General features: G+C 40.1%; 1 protein-coding gene across 1 annotated transcript; it reads right to left on the reverse strand.

Moving 5' to 3' along the window:
- Nucleotides 1–585: 585 nt before the first annotated feature.
- ptger1a (prostaglandin E receptor 1a (subtype EP1)) lies at nt 586–8,765 on the reverse strand. The gene is made up of 3 exons (XM_020083967.2): nt 7,207–8,765; nt 4,912–5,822; nt 586–1,532 (listed from the first exon to the last, which is right to left on the reverse strand). Exons 2-3 carry the CDS (start codon nt 5,779–5,781, stop codon nt 1,260–1,262), a joined length of 1,143 nt encoding a protein of 380 aa, XP_019939526.1. The 5' UTR covers nt 5,782–5,822; nt 7,207–8,765; the 3' UTR covers nt 586–1,259.
- Between the last annotated feature and the right edge of the window lie 11,546 nt (nt 8,766–20,311).

Consider the following 20,311-nt stretch of genomic DNA (forward strand, 5'->3'; position numbering starts at 1 on the left):
TGTACTCTGCTGGAGATTATAGTTGTAGTTATAGCCTATTTGTAAATTGTATTAATATATGATTATTCTTTTCATTTTTACATATTTAAAAAGCAACATCAGCGGCTGGCAGGGAAACGGATAAGGCTGAAAAATGGGAATAATCATATTTAAATTACACGGTACCTCATCAAAAGACACTTCATAGAAACAGACTGCTTGACAGGACAATTGCCCCTGTAAGAAAGTAGACCACCCTCTTGATCTAATAGCTTATTTTCTGCATGGCCTTTTGGGGGATAATCATAGTCATCTGTGTAAAGTGAGGCCAAGGATGACTCTGCAGAAAATCCCACAATCCTCAGCGGAAATCCTGATCGTCACGCACAGCAAGAAGTACAGATTTATCAATACTTTTGGGAAACAAAGAAGAGTTCCTAGGATCATAGTTTACACTGAAAGCATGGTGTAGAATAATTATCTGTATAACTTTACCACACCACTGTATGCAGTGTGGTACATTTATTAACCATGCAAAATATCCTCTTTCTCGACATGGACCTATTTGATAGGAAAATAAAAATAAATTCTGGTTATATGTACAAATCACATTAAATTGTTTTATTTACATCTCCTCAGTAAATTGAGGGTCGATTTCAAGTATCAACTTATAAAATTATAAAACTGTATAAACACATGGAAAGCATATTCAGACATTCATAAACTCCACAGTATATGAATATTAACATTCCTCTATGCAGTACATTCAGCAGAATACTTAAAATGACACTTTTAATACTGGTGAAAAGCTGGTGACAATGAGGTTGAGATAATATTCAGTCCCTTTTTTAAATAGCACTCCTGCAGCCGTCTGCAGCGTGGTTAATACTGCCTACATCTTGTCGTTATGAGTTTCCTAATGGGAATATAATAACAATAAGGAATGTTTACTTATTATAAGTAAACTGTACAAAGTTTATGATATTTTGTGCAAAATCACAGCATTAGCTAGCTTCCATTCGTAAGATCAGACGTTGAACTGACAGATAAACTTTGATGGAGTATGATGGAGAAAGTTTGAATCCATAAAACATTTCCTTTTGTGGATCATCTAAGAAATGTCAAATTTAACATTTAACAGGTCTGTTCCATCATCCCAGCCACAGAGTGGGTTCTTTTCAACTCCGTCTAATTGTCTTATCATGTCAAATTCTTCATGTGTTCAATAACGTGGTGAGAACACACAACCACGGAGTATTAATATCAGTCCTCCTCTCAGCTTACACATGGTTGACGTCCTTCTTGTCTGAGCTGGGGAAAGACGTGGGCTCCCAGCGGCCCAACATGCTGCTGCTCCTCAGGCCCACTTGGCATTTAGCGATGAGGTAGATTTTGCGGAGGACGGTGCGGCGTAGCAGGATGTAGACCCAGGGGTCGAGGATCTGGTTCCACGTGGCCAGCCTCACGCCCATCACCATCAGGGTTTTGTAGTTGGACAGGTTGTCCCCGATGGATCCCGTGTAGGAGTGGATCACAGACATCAGGCCAAAGATCTGCAGGCAAGGAACACATGCTTGAAATATTTTATGGTGAAAACGCTGCTGTGAGAGTAAAACTAGGATTCATCAAAAGTGACAACTTTGCGGTGCTCACAACAACAGAGTAGTCATCCCCACGCAACTGTACAAGCAGAGTATTGATATGGTCTACTGCAGAATAAATCAAAAATGCATGGGCACATTTTTACCAAACTTGGTGGGAATACTAATTAGGAGGGGGTCTCCAGATAATCAAGAATTGGAGCTGATGGGTCAATGTCCAGGGTCATGGTGTACAAAAATATGGTCCACAAAAACTTTTTCCAAAATATCTGCACAACTAAAAGAGCAAGAGAGACGATCTAAAGTTTACATTGATCAGAAAATGATTTTCCACCATAAATGACGAGAGAGGTCAGGAAGAAGTCACATAGTCAGAAAATGACATCATGCATGGTTAAAAATGCATTTTTATTTTTCCATTATCTGCATTCTAGACACGACCTTTAGCTTATATAGATCCAAAATGATTTATGATGGTATGATGTTTTCATGATGAAGTCAGTGAATGATGTATAATATTATTTTATAAAAATATATACATGGATGCACTGGATAAGCACTTTCATTTTGGTATATTGTGTGACAAATATACACCACTATTGTTTTTACATTACAATATCACACAACTTCATTTTATACATTGAGGTTTTATTGATTTGTCATTTTTGTTTTATTTCTTCAACATTGTATTTGAATGTTGGTTCTATGATTTATCATTTCATTCTTTTGCTGGGCTCAGAATTTACTTCTGTGCTTCATACTCTGTGATGTATTTTGAGTATGTGTGTATTTTCTCCTTGTCTATGTTTGGGTGAGCTTGCCAAAACAAATTCTAATCACCTCTGTTGATATATCAATAAAGTATTAAGTTATAAAGTTAAAAGTTATAAAGTCAAAGATTGAGTTTTGTTAATATCCTCCCTCCTGTCACGTCACACTTCCTTGACCTGACATACACTTGAAGTGAGGGTCTGGTTCAATTCAGGTCCAGATGGACTGAAAAAAACTCAATGCCTGCTATTACTTTATTCCAATGTGGTTTCAATACAATATTATGGCTGGATCGAGAAAATTGATACCAAGTCCTATGACTATAAATATTAGACATACGTATATAAGACAGATTTAAGAAATGAAAAGTCTGAAATCTCAGAACTAATGAGGTGATATTTGTCACAATATACAACAGGCACCAAGAGGACTGTTCCTGTGTCCAGAAGAAGATCTAATGTGAGATCTAATGGATTATTTTTGGAATTGATCCTGGTAATGCTGAATAAGCATGTATAGTCTCCCATCAGTGACCCTCTCTTTCTGATGACTATGCACTGAAACCATTATCTGTGTAACTTGTAGAGGATTCTGTAATTATAACAGTCTTCCTATTGAATTGCCATTTATTACCTCCGCCTAATTTGTTTGTTAGCTATGTTCAAGAACCACTCAATTGATTTCCATGAAAGTTTTGGAGGGTTGGGCCATGACCCAAGGATGAACACATTACATTTTGAGGCAGATCCAGGATTTGTTCCTTTACTTTCTCTATTATTGCGAGACAAAGGATAATTCATGGATCTTGATAAAACAAACCAGGCATGTTAATGAGACTGAGAATTATGAGTGTGTGCAAGGAAAATCCAGATCTAGTGACTTTAAATGTGGTTTCATGAGAAGACTGGTGGGCAGATGTATATGCAGTCTACTGGGTGCCTTTCTCATTAGTGCTGTTTTGGTTATTGTTGTTTTCAGTGGAAATTCATGAGAAAAGTCATTGAGGAAAAAAAAGGAGCTGAAAGTGTCTGGTCCTCACCAATGTGCTAATGTAGAAGCTGTTCAACATATGTCGAGATCAAGCTACTACAAAAAAAGACTATAATATTGTCAATCTGTTGATAATTGTATTTAGAGAAGAAACATAATAATAAATGATCTAGTGGGACAGAGCCGTTTTGAATATTATCAGAAACACCCGTGACTTTCCTACAATGATGTGCCAAAATGTCTGCTGTGAAAAAAGGCTTGGGTTTCTCATTTCAGTTCCACAAAGAGAAGGTACTAGGCAGTAAAAAAGAGCCTGTACATCTATGCAGGTGTTTTCAGTTACCCTCGGCTTTTTAAGAGCTCGATCTGGTTCAAGTCAGGTGGGGGTCAGCTGGAAAACACAAATACTGACAACACACTGTACTGCAGCAGTGAGAAAAGTGTAAGTTGCTGAAACAAACAAAAGACAAATCTGTGAGAGAGCTGTCAATCATGCACAGTCCTGAGAGGAGCTCCAATCATGCAGGATGGACATTAGTGTTATTGTGCGTTCATGATGTGTCGGAATAATCTGGAAAAATGAGTTGTTCATGTGAATTTATGTGATCGCCATCTAAAGTCAGAACAAGTTGGAAAGTTGGGGAAACCTTTTGTAAACAAGCTGCTGACATCATCACAACCAATTAGCATCATATTTATAATCAGCTCTAAATAGTTAATGTGAACTTGTCAAATGTTTCTAATTAGTTAGGAACTAACACCAGACTTTTTAGGCAACAGATGTTTTTATGACTAAAGTTATGTCTGACAGAACTGATCCTTTTACTTTTACATTTATACAGCATATTTTGTTTGCAGCCTTTTTTCCACGTTTCCACTTCAAAAGCACATAAACACACCGAAGTCAGAACAACAACTTCACAACTCGAGGAAATGGCAGCTTCTCTGAAGCATGTGAATGCACGGTTAGCATAATGCTCCTACTGTCAGGAGGTAAAGGGCCAGGTAAAACTTCTGTTGAGTGGATGCTGCTTTCTAGACAAAAATAAAGGCTAGAAAGCAAATCATAAATGAACCTGGATCAATGAAAGCTATTGAATTCATACATTTTGTGCAAAAGGTCTTTTGATATTCTCATTACTTAGCATAAAAGTGTCACACAGACAAACTTCATTCCATTGTCTGAATGTGTCCCTGCTGCCGTCTACAAGTCTTTTTCTGTATCATTCAACATAAACAACATATTCTTGTGCTGAGAAGTAAGACGTCACTATTGAAACACAGCATGACAGAGAAATGCTCACACATTAAAGATTCTCTCTCTCCTTGTTTTACTGCAAACGTCGATAAAGCTGACAAGTTCTCATTATAAAATTTGTGGTGTAACAGGAATTAACCAAACTGTGCTGTGTTGGGTCGTTGAATTTGGGCCTGGAGAGTCCTTGGAAGTATAACCGACTTCTGTTCATTATTTACTCTGTACTGGTGTGCACACAAATAAATGTGAGGTTGACGTTTTTTCTATGACCTGGTCGCATGCTTCCCTGTCATTGTATTTTGTGATACTCACCAGCAGAGGGCTCCAGCAGATGCATGAGGTGACCATGATGCCAACCAGCTGCACCACCATCTCTATGTCGTGGGACTTGGCCGAGCGATGGGAGCCGGGCTGCCTCCTGAGCCGTGCGAGCACCAGTGTCATTCCACTGATGGTGTTGCACACCAGCGCCACGGCGAGCGAGGTCAGACCGAGTCCAGAGAACAGCACCACGAATGCCACGTCCACCTCCTCAGTGTCACTGAGCACTTTAATGAAACACCAGGTCCCTGGGTCCTGGTAGGCGTAAGAGCCCAGGTGAAAGCAGGGCAGCATGGCCACACACAGAGCTGCCAGCCAGATGACGGACAGGCAGATCTTTGTGCGCGTTTTGGTGACCAGGGATGAGTGTAGCAAAGGCCTTGTGACACCCAGGCAGCGCTCAGCAGCCATGGCGCAGCCCATGAAGAGTGGGCACAGGCCAAAGAACACCATGCTGCCACCCAAGAACTGACACATGCCATCAGACTTGTCAAAGTCCTCTGGGCGCACACCTCCATGGAGATAGAGCCGTAGAACAAGGGCGCCAGGGATCACGTGGCCGACGAAATCTGTTACCACGAGTGAGGTGGCAAACAGAAGGAATGTGGCTTTGGAGCGCCGGCGTTGGAGGCAGTAGGCATTAGCCAGGATAAACAGGGCCACGATGTTGGAGATAATGCCCAGTGTCATGGACAAAACGACAACGATGACGCCACTGGTGGTGGGCTGCACCAAGGTGAAGTTCCCCTGCTGCGACAGCCCTTCGACGGCCACCCGGGCCTCCACCCTCCCTCCACTGTCATTGGAGAAGTGAGGGAGGAGTGGGGAGGCTGAGGAGTTGTAGTGGCTCAGAGCTAACATCACTGATCTCTGAAGGTGCAGAGGTCCATAGTTAATCGAGGCTGCAAGACAAAGAAGAGGTACATTTGGTTTATGAACCGAATCAAAGTACAATTTTTACTGATTTGCGGATATTAAAAAAAACAAAGGTTACACATGTAGGTTCAAAAATCATTATCACACATCAGACAGAACGATTGGACGAGTGTGAAAAGTTTGAGAATCACAAGTTATGACCTTCACAGTCACCAGGTAACTCTAATTTCACAATTTCCCTCCAGTAGAGTCCTCACATTTTATGACAAGGAGCAGGAAGCTTTTTTGAAAGCAAGATACTAGGTTATCAACCTTAGTGATAACCTGTTATTATCTATTATTTCAAACTGTAAACTTTGCAGATGAAAATCTAAGGTCCTCTTACAAGCAAGATTTAAAAGCACAGACCTGACTAGATTTTTACTCTGCAAATTATCTTATAAATTCCAGCTGACCCTAACAACCAGCTGAAGCAAACACTTTTAAACAACCACAGAATCACAGAGAAGATGCGTCAATCACCACAACTGTCATGATGCAGAAAAGTTTGTCATTACTCAGGTTTAGTTACACTGGCTTTAAACAGTCATCACAACAACACACTATCTAAAAGCAGAATATGAATATAGTTGCAAAATATATATCAATATCAATACTTTAGCCTTTATCTCCTCACATCTGCTTTTGTTGTCTAAACTGATTTTACAATTGAGATTTTTCTTTTCCAACTTTATGTTTATTGGGCAATGTTAAACACACACACTTTATAGTTTTTACAAAGTTTTTAAGATGTTGCTTCCATGTCTTTTTCCTCAACTTTAATCTAAACACATTTTCAAATTCAGTCGACCCTACGCATACACATCTTCACCTCAACCCTCGTCCCTCTGTTCCTTTATCGTCTCAATTCTGTTGACAGCAGATTATAATCCAGGGAGGTGTTTTTATACAAGATTTATTTGCCCAGTAATAAGAGAAAAATAAAATAAGCAATAAAACAAACAGAAACTCTCTTTTTTTTCGTAATTACAAAATATTAGCTGCTGATAATGTTTCTGAAAATAGTTATCATGAATCTAGTGTGATGCAGAAAATGTCTGGTTCTCCTGATTACAGGAAAAAAAAATCCATTATGCTTTTCCCTGTTCAATTTCTAATGAAGAAGTGTATCCATTCTCTTAATAAATTTGCATCCGTTTGCAGAATTACTATGCTGTTGTTTTTCACAGTATGCAAGAAACAATGAACAGGCAAGTTAAGATAATTAAAACTGGAAAAATCTTGTTTATCAGATTTATTATGAAATTGCAAAAATGCAGTTTAGTCTGCCAAGTTGTAGTTGCAAGAAATAAAGTCAACTTTATCCATTACATTTATTTATTATGAAGATTTATGACGGTTCAAGCTCACCCCTGCATAGCTGTGATATCCTCCTCGGTCCAGCTGAACATCCAAACAGAGGGTTTTTCCTTGTGGCACAGAAATCCAGAGATCCTCTCAGCACAAACCGTCCACACACACATGAGAAAATGTCTCGGTGTTTGGATCAGAAATCATGTTTCCCTCTGGTAAAGTGCAGCAGATCGACGTCCTGTGTGGGATAGGATCCATGTGTGAGTGTGTCCGGCTGCTGCATGGTGTCTTCAGGGTTGTACAAGAGTGAAAGAGATCCCCACTGACACTGAAACACAGAGGCATGTTTTTTTATAACACGTCTGTCTGCCGCCTTCAGGCTATGAGGGCGTCTCTGCTGCTGCTGCCTCATCAACCCCCCTCTCTCCCCCTCTGTGTCGCTGCCTTGTGTTTACATTAAAGTGTACAATCACTGAGCACTACATCTAATAATACTCACTTTTTATGGGTCACCTACACTTCCAAGAAATGATCTCAAACATTATATTAATAATATTATTCACAGAGCTAAAATTCACAAAGCTGCTTATATTGACCGACACTGCTGCAGATATCACAGACACAACTTTGCCTTTATTGTCCCCACATTGTTTGGATTTAAGCACTCGCTCATGAAACTGTTTTACAAGATCAGACTCTATGTGTGACTTCTGCTTGTTGTAGCCTACAATGGATCTGTGGTGAAGAGGATTTGTGAAGCCCGGATTCCATGTGAACAGATTCCATTTCACAGCCGAGATTAAATGTCTTTTTTTTCTCACTGTTTAATTCTGTGCTTAAAATAACCTGGAGGTATCAGTTTACGGAAAGATCCAGCAGTCGTAATCAGGCTGCTGTGTTCCTATTCTCTGTATTCATGATTTCAGTCCAAGGGGGGGGTGAAGTTATCTAAAAAGTTTAGGTTGCCCTTGTGTTTTTGATTTTTTTGAAAAAACAAACAGCTTCAAGTTTTGGAAACTCATTGGGATCAGTATGGAGAAGTGATATTCACCATCATGAAAGATCCAGATGTTTTTCAAGGACTCTGATATTAGTCCTGAGGGTTTTTGCAGCTGCATTATGGAAAACATGTCAATTTTTCTTCCTGCTGATTGACAGACTGAGAGGGAAAACCACGGCGAGGCATAATGTATCTCTGATTTTGGTTTCTTTTGCCGCATACTGGGGACAGGTGTTCGTGTTTGTTTTATTTTTTAAGAGGACCTGGCAGCCCAGCTGGACACATACTTGCACAAGTTGTGGTTTGGAAACGGGGGAAAGAGCAACATCCAAATATTGGCTGCTAGTTCACAGGAGCCAGAGTGGAGGTATAGGCACTGACACGTAAATTGGTTTACAAAACTTAGAAAGAATGACAACTGGAGGGTAGGTTTCACCGGCTGGCAACTCGGCTCTGCGTGATGGCGGTCTTTTGAAGGTAAATTGTAGGATTTCACAACATGTTAAAATATCAAAAATGTCTATTAGGGAAGTATTCATTTGTAAAATTGCAAAGGGCATCTGTTGTAGGTTAAAGGAGTGAGGTCTGCAAAAAGCATTTGACAGCAGCAGACGGTGAGCTGGGGTTCACCAAACACTGAGTGAAAACACACCTGGTGTGACACATAACCACTTTCAGGAGCTTTGACTCTTTACGAAACAAGAGTCCACAGCCATGCTCTCGGATCATAATGGCTGCTTAGGTGCAGGGGTGCATTGAGGTCAATGCTATTGTCTGCATGCATGTCACAATCTCAACATGCTGATGTTGGGCAGATGTTAGCTCAAGCTTCTACTCTGCTCTTGAGAAAAAGGGAGCGTCATTAGTTTTGCCGGATCTAATGTTGCCCAGCTGTTGTCTCCAGAGGAAAAGTCAGGGGGGCCACTAAAGAGGATTATCTTCTGAAAATCTATAAAAGAATTAAATAAATAAAGCCGATCAGACCTGCAGCTGTAAAAATATGTCAGTGCAAACCCAAACTCTGGGGCCACCTTGGTAGTGGGGGTATTTAGGTTCTAACCATGAACCACCTGGCTTCTGTTCATCTGATGACCTTTTTCTTGTTCATCCCTCTTTTTTTCTCTCTCTTCCTTTCTCTCCCTCACCTTATTTGACTGCTGACACTCTGACAAACTCAAAATGTAAAGGGAAAAAAAGCCTCAAAGTCATAAAGGTTTAAAATGCCACAAAGGTCTTTCAAACTAAACAAAATAGTCGACCTGGTGGTGCTAGGGGAGGAGTAAAAGGGTTTAAGTCGGTGGGATTCACCCTATGGGGATAATGAATGTCTTCATTACAGCATGGAGGACCATTCAGATATGTCAGAATATTTTAGTCAGGACCAATAAAGAGAACTGACAGATTGAAATACCCTCCATAGAACCATACTAAGAGTGTTCTTAGTTCTTATAGCATGATTGAAAAAGGAAAGAGGATGTGGTGTTACCACCTAAATAATTGATTACTTCCCCCTGTTTGTCCGACTCTAAGCAGGAATACACAAAAAACTGATTTTCTTGAAACTTGGTGGAAGGGTGGGGTTGGATCCAAGGAAGAACCCACTTGGAGCAGATTCAATTAAGGGAGGGGATCTTTATGACGAAAGTCAGATAGGTAAAGTGATAATATCTATGACTAGCTAGAATTTAGTGAGGATCTGAATAATGATCTAGATTTTGTGGATTTGTGATCTACATTCAGTCACTGTACAGGATCAACCTTTCTAAAATGTATATCTGAGAATGTCTGTGTACTTAGTTTGTGTATCTGATCTTAAATGTTTATGCAATGCAGTGGCAAATCAGTCACCAGGCAGAGGTGTTCGCTCCCCGAGGAGTGCCTTTCTAGTTTCGTCAGTTTATGTGTCTGATTGTTTGTTAGCAGGATTACAAAAAAACTACTAAACCAATTTCCCCCACCCCCCAGTGCCCACGTAGACTCTTAAGTGCAACAATCAAGTGTTTGGCCACCATGTGTGTTAATCCTCTCTCTCTGAAAGGAGAACCTTTTTCCTCATCAATTGCTCTTACAAATGGTGCCATTTGGCCTCTACAGATGACTGGCTCTTCCAATATCAAGTCTGGGGTTTATGGGTTTGAGGTTCTTCTACACCCTTCCCCTCTCATTGACCACAGAGTGAAAAAACAACAACCCGCTGACTGCATACCTGATGATCTTAGGAGCCCTCTGAGATGGAAGAGCCCTTCGGCCTGGAAAAGTTTACAGTAAGATGTCTATCTTTTCTCGAGATGGAACTGTAACATTGAAGGAAAAGCATCATAGGTTTTCCTGTTGCACGTGCACACAAGTATTCTGACTCGCTTCGGACTCCAAACTCCCCCACCACAACCGTTTAACGGTTCCTCTCATCGGCCATTTTGCCAAAGCTTTCTGCAGAGCACATGCCTGTATGTCAGAGAGATTGAGTATTTCTTTACATGTGAGAAGCTTTGAAGCAGAGAGGAGTTTTGGTTTGCCAGTCACTATAATCTCTACTACCTGAAATATTACCCTTTTTATGACTGCAAGCAAAATCAGTCCTGGGACAATAGTTTTCACAACTGCAATGTGCTACTTTCAATAAAACAATATGACATCATATGAATGCTTGCAGTGTGGCAAGGGTAACCACGGGGTCATTGGCTTGTGCATTCCTCACTGTCATTTTAGGGAAATGCTGGCTATTACCAGTGGAAAGCCACACGCTATCAGTCTGGGCGCCTTAGGAACTACTGGCCAAAACTGAAACAGTGGAATGCTCGCCTGAGAATATTCATCAGCGTGTAGAGGAGACAAACAAGCTGTCAAAGACAGAAACAAATTTAGCTACTTTTCCCTGATGAAACGCACACTCTCCTCGGAGTGCAAATTGTTTAAAAACTGCTGTCTGGCTGCAGCCCAGAGGTCATTTCTAATATTCAGTTACTGTTTCGCACACTGTGCTGTTTGGTGAGAGGGTGTGCTTACTGTGCCAAAAGAAATAGCAAAATCATAATACAGTGAAATCCACAAATACTCATAGTTGTCCTTCATTCTGGGCAACGCACAACGAGATGTTTATCACGGCTTATTTTCCTGTCTCCAGACGGTAACACATTAAAATGTATTCATTTTAATCTGTGTTCTTTGGATTGTTACCCAAGAGGCAATGGAGTCACAGTGCCTTCTTAAAAATGATTATGTTACATCAGCTTCAACAAGAAATACATGTTCATGACATGACAAGAGCAAGTTCTTTCAGTGTGAGAGCAGGACTTATTGTTTTAACGTTCATATTTTGTAGGCCTGCGCTCTCACTCTAATAGCCCCTGCCTGTGTGTAGATTTGCATTGCTTGTTCTAAAACTGTGCGTTTGCACTTCTATTTTGTTGCTTGACAGATTTCCTGCTCTCTAGCTTCAGCTCTTCTCCTCTCCCTTCTCCAACATTTTGCTTCTGTCCGTGTTGGACACGTTTCTCAGATTGCTCCTCTGCAGTCTGTCAAAATTCCCCAACCAAAAGAATGCCAGGTGTAGTGAAGCACACAGAGCAAAGCAGAGAGGTGTGTGGAGTGTAAGCGCATTTTTAGTGAAGCATTATAAAATCTGAACATGAAATCAAGAAGTTCTGCTCTCAAACTAAAAGAACACGCTCTTAAACAAAGATTGGAAAAACTTCACACACCAAAGGCTCCTATACTTTGTGTTTTTGGAGAGACGGATACAAATGAACAGGAAGATTTATTCGATCTCAAATCGCTGTCCTGTGTTGACACCATAGACCGTGTTTAAGAGGTTGACACATGCAAGTGAATATTTACAAGTGCATTTGAGTGTTTATATGGATACGCTTCAGTAGTCTGATCTGTTCAGCTTGTCTTTCTAAAACAACACAGACTGATCTGACATGATGTGAAATAAAACAAAAAGGCCTCCATGTAAAGTTACAAATTGACGTCTCACACTCAAGATCCTTGAGTACCTTGAAATTATTCGGAGTCTATGTTTTATTTAGACCTTGCAGAAGCCTATCCAGACCAAATATTTTCTCTTGCTGCCGTTTTTGCTGCGCTTTTGGCTTTGAATGGTTGTGCTTTTCCAAATTACGACATTAAGCAACGTAATCAGAGAAATACTTCTTGGGAAACCTAGAAGTCAAAATTTCACTTATCCAGCAAAATATCTCAACATCTAATTGGCTGACTGACACAGATTTTTGAGCAGGCACCAAAGGAGCCTGTCAGATGGTTGACAGGCAGCTTTCCAATGTCAGAACTGGGCTGTGTGTCCGACAGTTTCCGTCAACTTTCTGAAAATCTGACATTCACACCCAGCTCATGCTGTTATTGGCCTGCACAGTGATGAAAAGGATTTTGAATGTCTTCCAGGCGAGACTGTCTAAAATGTGTGCATTTTACTGTACAAACCCACAGTGCAGCTCTAACCTTAGTGAATCAATAACGTTACCACCATGAAGCTGACATTTTAAGGTTGGTCTTGTCCAACAGCTGGATGCACTGAGAAGAAACAAACAAGATGCAGATACCACTTTGAAGGCCAGATTAACTGTATGAAGCTCTTCCTGCAGAAAATGGAAACTGTAATGCACCATTCTCTGGTTATTTACATCCCTTGGGTTTAAATAGCTGTGCTAACACATTGTTGCAGTCATAAATGGAGATGGGCTATGAACCTCAAATGGCTCAGTAAGCACAAATGTTGGCCAATTTCTTCACACCCAATCAAAGTTAATTAGGTTTCTACCCAAAGAAATTTGTTCTGGAGGACAATTTGTTCCCTTTACTATAAACCTATTATCGTGCAGTGTCCTTGAAGGTGTAAGTGTGTGTTGTGGTGTTTGTCTGTCTGTCAGGCTTTAATTCCAGATTATTATGACTTTGCTTCATTTTCATTATTTCATAAATTAGATGCCAATCAGGCATCAATTCCTACATGTGAGGTAGCTACAATGTTAGCCTACAGTTAGAAAGTAGTTACGTCTAACTCTAGTCAACATGATAACAAAATGCCTAAAGCCAAACTTAAAGAAGCGCCTGGAGACGCACAGGATACATTTGAGATTAGAGTGATGCTCCGTGTGAACTCATGTCAAACACATCAGCTGACAGTGTGGGCGGTCTTGGCAACAACGGTTGGAGACAGTTAATGACGAGTTTGGGGCTGGAGGTTTGTACTATATTAAGCACTAAAACTGATATTTAGTGTTAAATTATCATGTAATTTGTCATTGTATCATTGTAAAGAGTTATTTATACTTGTATATTTAGGTTAAGTATACACAATTTCACTTAAAAATGTTTTTTTGTTCTCATCAGCAACCTTTATTCAACTTCTTTGTAAGTAGTGATACCCAACCTACCAATGGCTGGTCCTTCTGCTCAGTAAAGTAAAACAGGAGAGCAAAGACAGAGTCTCCCTGTAGCCACCAGCATCTGTCTTCAGAGCTGATTAGTTGATGATGCCTTTATATGTTGGGAAAAATAAGCTTTCTGACTGAGCAATATGTCACATACTGGCAAAGCCAACACGATGAGCCTGTAAAATTAATGATCCGTGTCAGGGTTTAATTTATGAGCTGTTGGCAGGAGAGGAGACAGAAGAAGGCAAAGAGCCATCCAGTTAGGAGAGTGAAAGAAATAAGTGTCATGAAATGTTCAACGTAAAAAGAAAGAGAGAGGGAGAAAAAGAACATTACCGTGACTGGGACACCAGCCTGGCTATTAGAGCCGTCCAAGCACTCACATATGCATGCTGTTTTAGCACTTAGTAATCCTTACCTGGGATTTGCCAAATACAGGCACCGTCTTTACTGCTTTCCCATGCAAATTTTTTATTCCTCCATTCACTTTTCCTGTCACAAAGCATCGTCCAAAATGTCCTCGAACGCCATTTATTCCTATGACGGCTCCATTTCCAATAAATTACACGAAAGCTTTGTGTGCTACTGATATTCCAGAAATGAGAATATGCCCTTCATAACTTTGAAAAGCAAAGCACATTTGGGTGCTAAAATTCAAGGAAAAATCAAACTTCATCCTTTAAAAATTCACGGTTAGTGATATTTCATAGCTGTTATAACCAAGCTCCCTGGACTCCAATTTAGTTCATGCGTTATATTCTCTGAGTTCACAGCAAGAACACTGTGACCTTTCTCTGAAGGACAGAGAAGACGGCTATGTATTCCCTTTTACTGTTAGCTTGCAATTAAATGTCATGATGTAAATTCATCAGCCTAAAAAAAAATGCAGATGCCAGGAAATACATCCAGCACAGGATCACCTTTTTCTACCAAACGCAGTTCCGAGAAGGGAAATTCTCAATATCTCTTTCCTGTTGTCTTTGCAAACAGTGAAACTGTGACATTTCTGTGGCTTTTTTGTCATAAATCTTATTTCACAGTAAAAACCCATGAAAGGTTTCCATATCAGTGTTTAATGGTCTACATCAGAACAAATTCTCCCTGCTCGGCCTCAGCCAAGCTAAACCTGTGTTTAGTCAGTATCTGAATGAATCTTTGAGGAGACTGGCTGCATCCAGCTGCATTGGCTGATGTGCTGCGCTTATCCTGGACAAAGACAGAGAGTTTTAACGCAAGAGTGGCAATGACAAACATAAATCCTGAGTAGAGGGACATACTTTCTGTTTGTGCGGCTTTATATATGTTATTTACTTAATTCCCTTCTAGACAGAGAAGACAAAACTACATCTCCATCTACATCCTCATCTCCATCTTCATGCACGAAGCTTAGCCAGAGAAATGACCAGAAACTTTGCAGGGAGACTCAACATATCTGGACACAGTGAGCAGTCTGATGTATGACAACGGCGCCCACCATCATTCCACATAGGCCGAGCGCTCCGTGGCTTTGCTGATGTGTGCGGTAATAAAAGTGAAGGCCTCGCCTCTGTGTAGTGATTAATGAGAGGTCCTGTCAGTGTGAATAAAAGAGGGGAAGTGGTAATTGAAGTGGGTGTGCAGCATTGAAAGATTTAAGGGCCACAGCCTGCTAATCAAGTCAGCAGGGATGGTATTAATAGGAGACTGTGACACAACAACTCATCATCCACACCCACACAGAAACAGGCAATTACTGCATCACATACTCAGTCATGCACATTAACCTTTACCTGGAACTATGTAAGCAATATATCAGAAACAGTGTTCCTATAAAAACATCACATTTAAAGCCCAACTATATTATTTATTTGTTTTTTTTATTTAGTATTTGCAAAAGAAATGCAACAAGTTTGACTAAATTTGAATGAATTCAAACTGCTCATTTTAAGTTAGAGTGATGAGTTGTAGCCTAATGTAAAGGACAATATTTGTTTAAATTTTGGTTGGTAACACTCATGCTTATAAGTATGTATAAGTATGTACAATAAGTATGAGGCTACAGTCGGTATCTCCCTTAGCTTAGCACAAAGAGTGAAAACGGGGAATCAGCTAGTGTCAGTGGCTCTGTACAAAGCTATAAGAATTTGCAGCTAAAGCAAATTTAAAGTTGTGAGTTAACAAGTTTCTCATTTATTTAATTCTTGGTCACACTAAGAAAGTTTGAATGCCCATTTGTTTTCTAACATATGTACTGTTACTTGTTGGGTTGAGTCGAATAACATTGGATGTCTCGTCACTTGCTGGCTCCATTACCTCCATTATAAGGGTTTGTCACTGAAGCGCAATGAATCCTGGGATATCATGGGCCGGAAAGGATCCTTTGGAGCCTCCGTTTATCTGGAATGAAAGGATGTATTTGAAGGAGCATTCAAAATGAGATAGTCTAGTTGTGCCGCTGTCTTGCAGTTAGTCGTTAAATGCAACCTCTGAAGGATGCAGTCCCTGAGGCACAGCTACACAAGTGAACTGCTGCAGGGAATCATGATCAGGTGAAGCCACACAGTTTTATTATTGAGTTCATTTTTGAATTATTCTTGCAGTGCACCTGGGATTTTTTCTGCGATTTTAAATAAAGTATTGACACACATACAGAATATCTCTTATTTTGCACCACCACAGTTTGGGAATGACTTCAGATTTCCTCAAGTGGCTTTTTTGTTTGGCTGCCACTATAATCGGCATAATGCTCTATTTAACAAAGACAAACTGAATCGAGCCTGGAACTATGAAACCATTAGCTGGATCATTTGTGGTAATGAGCCATGAAATAAGGACCAACTAGTTTGCTTTCTTCAAATTCTCTGTTTCTGTCTTTTAACCTTCATAAACCTGGAAATAAAAAGCTGAATGGCATCAAAAGTGTTTTCTGATTATTAGCCCAGCAGTGTATGTTCTCACACATCGTAATTTTAACCTTTCAGAACCAGTGTGTGAAATATAAAACAGTAATTTCCTTTTCTTTTTTTTGTCTTGCTCTCTTTTCTTCTTGTTTTCTGATTTACACATTCAGTTGCCATTCTTATGATTTCAGTTGACATCGTCATGGAAATTCTTACACAGAAACAAATACATTTTTACACCAAACGATCATCATCTAAACAAAACATTTACTGAAGGGCTTTTTTAACAAACTGTTTCCAGTTCAGCACAAGTTAGACTGACGTTGTTGAGGTCTTGACCACTGCCAGTGGAGAGATACAATCTGCCTGGTTTGGAACCAGGCAGAATGTAATTGATCAGCAATTATCTTGAGAAACAGCGAGATTTAATATACCAACAAAAAGAGCAGCAGTTACAGTAGAGAGCTAGATGGGATTTTGGAGCCATCCACCTCTTCACCCCAGCTTCTTCTCTTGCTTTAGTTTCCATTTCATCATCAGTCTCACTGTCATGATGAAATGTCAGTGGCAGAGGTCTGCGGCTTGAGGCTGGAAATCAATGGGATTCGTCTGCACTCAAGCGCTGTAGTGGCAGCGCTCATCATCGATCAAAATGGGCTTTTTCATTTGACATAGAGAAAACAAATGCTTAACAGTAAAATCTTGAAAACCTTCCTCGTATATTCAAGAATAAATGCTCCAGAGTGGTTAGTCCGACTGGGAAAAGGTTTGGACACTTGCTTCCTGTTACCATTTGTCTTCAGCCTGAGCGATTATGCAGGGATGAGTGTGCAGCACTGTGTGAGAGATTTAGTGCAGGCCGGCTGTCCACAGATGTGACGCTACGTGAGACGGTGTTCTGCACACGGACAGATAACTCACACTCTCCTGACCTTGAAACCTCTGCTGCTTTGACGGCTCAGAACTTGCTCAGCATTGTTCTCCCTGAGGTACACGCTGTACTGTGGTGACACAGCGTAAGCACTGCGCCAGCTCACCCATTCTAGTAATGCTGCGGATAGAGATCATGCTTTGTTTACCTCCAGTCTGACCTTCTCTTCTCTATACTCTACTCCCAAATGGAGTTTTTTTCTCTCTACAAGCTGGTTTGCCAGAGGGGCTCAGAACTATAGTAAAAGGTCTGACACGTTTAATTTATGAAAATAGTCCATCTGTTACGTTAATCCAAAAAAGACAGGTTAATGTTAAATAAATTCTGTAACCCCCTTACAGCATGCATCATATTACTCTGTAGTGAGTAAAACTTTGTTTACGACACACTTTAACACGATCGAGCAGATGTAAGATAATTTATAAAATATTGATCGTTAATCATTTTTCTTTGCATATGTGCAAATTATTCACAGGCTGCTTTAAAAATATTCTAAATGTGCTTAAATGTCATGTAAAAAATACTGTGCTTTAAAGTTATGATACATGTCCTACACTCAGGGCCCGGACTTCAAGACCTCTGGTTTGCTCATTTGTCAAGAGGTGTGAGGAAGAATTTATGATTGGATACATAACTCATACACAGATTTAATTAAAATTAAGTGACTTATTAGGAAATATAAAGTAAACACAAATAAACTTCTAATATATTCATAGGAGATGTCTTACGACCATGTTATCTCGTCAGTCATTCTAACACACACACACACATTCATGATTCTATTCTTGTACTTTCTATCTTAGTGAGGACACTCTTGGGCATAATGCATTCTGGAGCCGTCACAACTAAATGACAAATCTTTACCCTGACCCTAAAAACCCTTTGAGTCTTATGTCCTCACTTTATGATGTCTCCACAATGGTCCTCAAATACAAGAATTACTCTCACGCACGCACGCACGCACACACACACACACACATACACACACACACCAAACACACGCACACACACACACACACCGGGCTGTAGTTTTATGCCAGCGTTCATTTTGCTGGTTTAGTCTAATGCAGGTTGGACAGTTTCACAAAAATAAAGAGTGACTTCTTATGAGCCACCTCCTCAGGCTAAATCAGCACTCAGAGCCATGTTTCCACGGTAACAGTCAGTGACACCTGCTGACCAGTGACAAAAGCCTCATTGTTGAAGCCTCCGTGAGAAGGAAACACATTTTAAGTTCATTCAGTACTCAGGTACTTATATAGGAAATACACAGCATGAGGACAGACTGTACTGAACACATCACTGTACTAAGTTTTTTTTAAATTTCCAGTATAATATCCTTATAGCGGTTGAATTTTCCAAAAGCCAAACCTTTTCATATGTAGTATAGGGGCCTGGATGGTTTGACTAATGACCCAGAAGTCAAAGTAAATTTGCCTGACTTAAGATCAAGAACCGTTTAAGAACAGTTTCATGCTGTGCATGATTTCAGACTTCCATCTTCCGTCCAATTAATAGTTTGATTTAAGCCATAGTCAAAGTCTATCTTTATGAATCCAGCTCCTGCTGTTCCAGGACTCTGGGACAGGCGCCCATTTTGCCTAGTCAGTAATACGGTTTTAGTGAAACCCCAAAAACAGACATCATCCTCCCTGAGATTCATTCATACAAAGCCTTTATCAGAACACAGGGTTTATTAATGCTGTCTCATAATGTATTAATGACACAGTGGTTCAATCAGTTCAATAACCTTGATATACTGTAAACAGTAAAACCCCAGTTGTATTGGCATGGCTTCAGAGGCATGCAGCTTTTAGTGCAGTTAATCTAAATCATCTGGCGTGTGAAGGCAGGACGTGACATCATTCACAAACTGAACTCATTCCAAACTGATCATCTGTACTATAAAGAAACGTGAAATCACCACTCTTCTCACCATGGAGATTCAACGAAAAATCTTCCGAGGGCATCATTTAATGCATTTGGTAGTAATACTATTTCCACGCCACAGCTGCTGCACCGGGAAGCCAGTTTCTTTCCTCTGCTTCGGTCCCACAAACAGCCTGGATGAGACTTTTTTGGCTCAAATAGACCTTAAAACTTTGTTCAGGATCAAAAGCTCGTCGTAAAGTGACATCTACAGTTCAAAGTGAAGTCAGTGGATCGGAGACAAACATGTTCTGAAGTGTGATGTGAGGACCACAGCTGAACTTTGACACAGAAATGTGTTTACTCCAGATGACTGTCTTTCCTTCCATCATGATTGCAGCCAAACATGCTGCATCACCTTGGCTCACAGGGCCCATCAGTGGTATGCACAAAAAAGTAAAAAAAAAAAAAAAATACAATTCGTATGATAAAAGGAGCCAACAGGAGAAACTTCATATGATATTAAACAGCTTGGTTTGGTGTTTCTGTAAACGATTTTGAAGCAGGAACATTGTCTCATGCAAGGGATTAGCACTGATGAGTCATAACCTGTGATTAGACTATGCCTCATTAAAGGTGTTGACTCTAAATGCCAACGTACATCTCAGTTTTCACATAATCCTGTTTTACTGTCCTCTGTTGTTTATGAAGCTCTGAAAGGCCAAACAACAACTATGACCCTTTGAATTTTGAAGAACAAAATATATTTATGATAAAAAAGGCTTCACACACGCACACACACACAGGTTTGCACAGCTATCCTTAGTAGGACTTTGCATTGACTTCCATTCATTGTATTCACCCTAACCAAAGCATTATCCTGAACCGTAACTATGTAAAAGTCATGCCTAACCCCAAATTTAACCAAACCACAATTCACATCATACACCGCATGACCTAGGAAAAGTAGTTTAGCCTCATTAGGACAACGTTTTGATCTCCATGAGATCTACTGGTCCTCACAAGGTCAGTGTTCTATCAGGGTCAGGGTCCTATGAAGGTAATAAAAAAAGTACACACACACATA

Source organism: Paralichthys olivaceus, chromosome 8 (assembly GCF_024713975.1).
Source record: "Paralichthys olivaceus isolate ysfri-2021 chromosome 8, ASM2471397v2, whole genome shotgun sequence".
NCBI lineage: Eukaryota > Metazoa > Chordata > Actinopteri > Pleuronectiformes > Paralichthyidae > Paralichthys > Paralichthys olivaceus.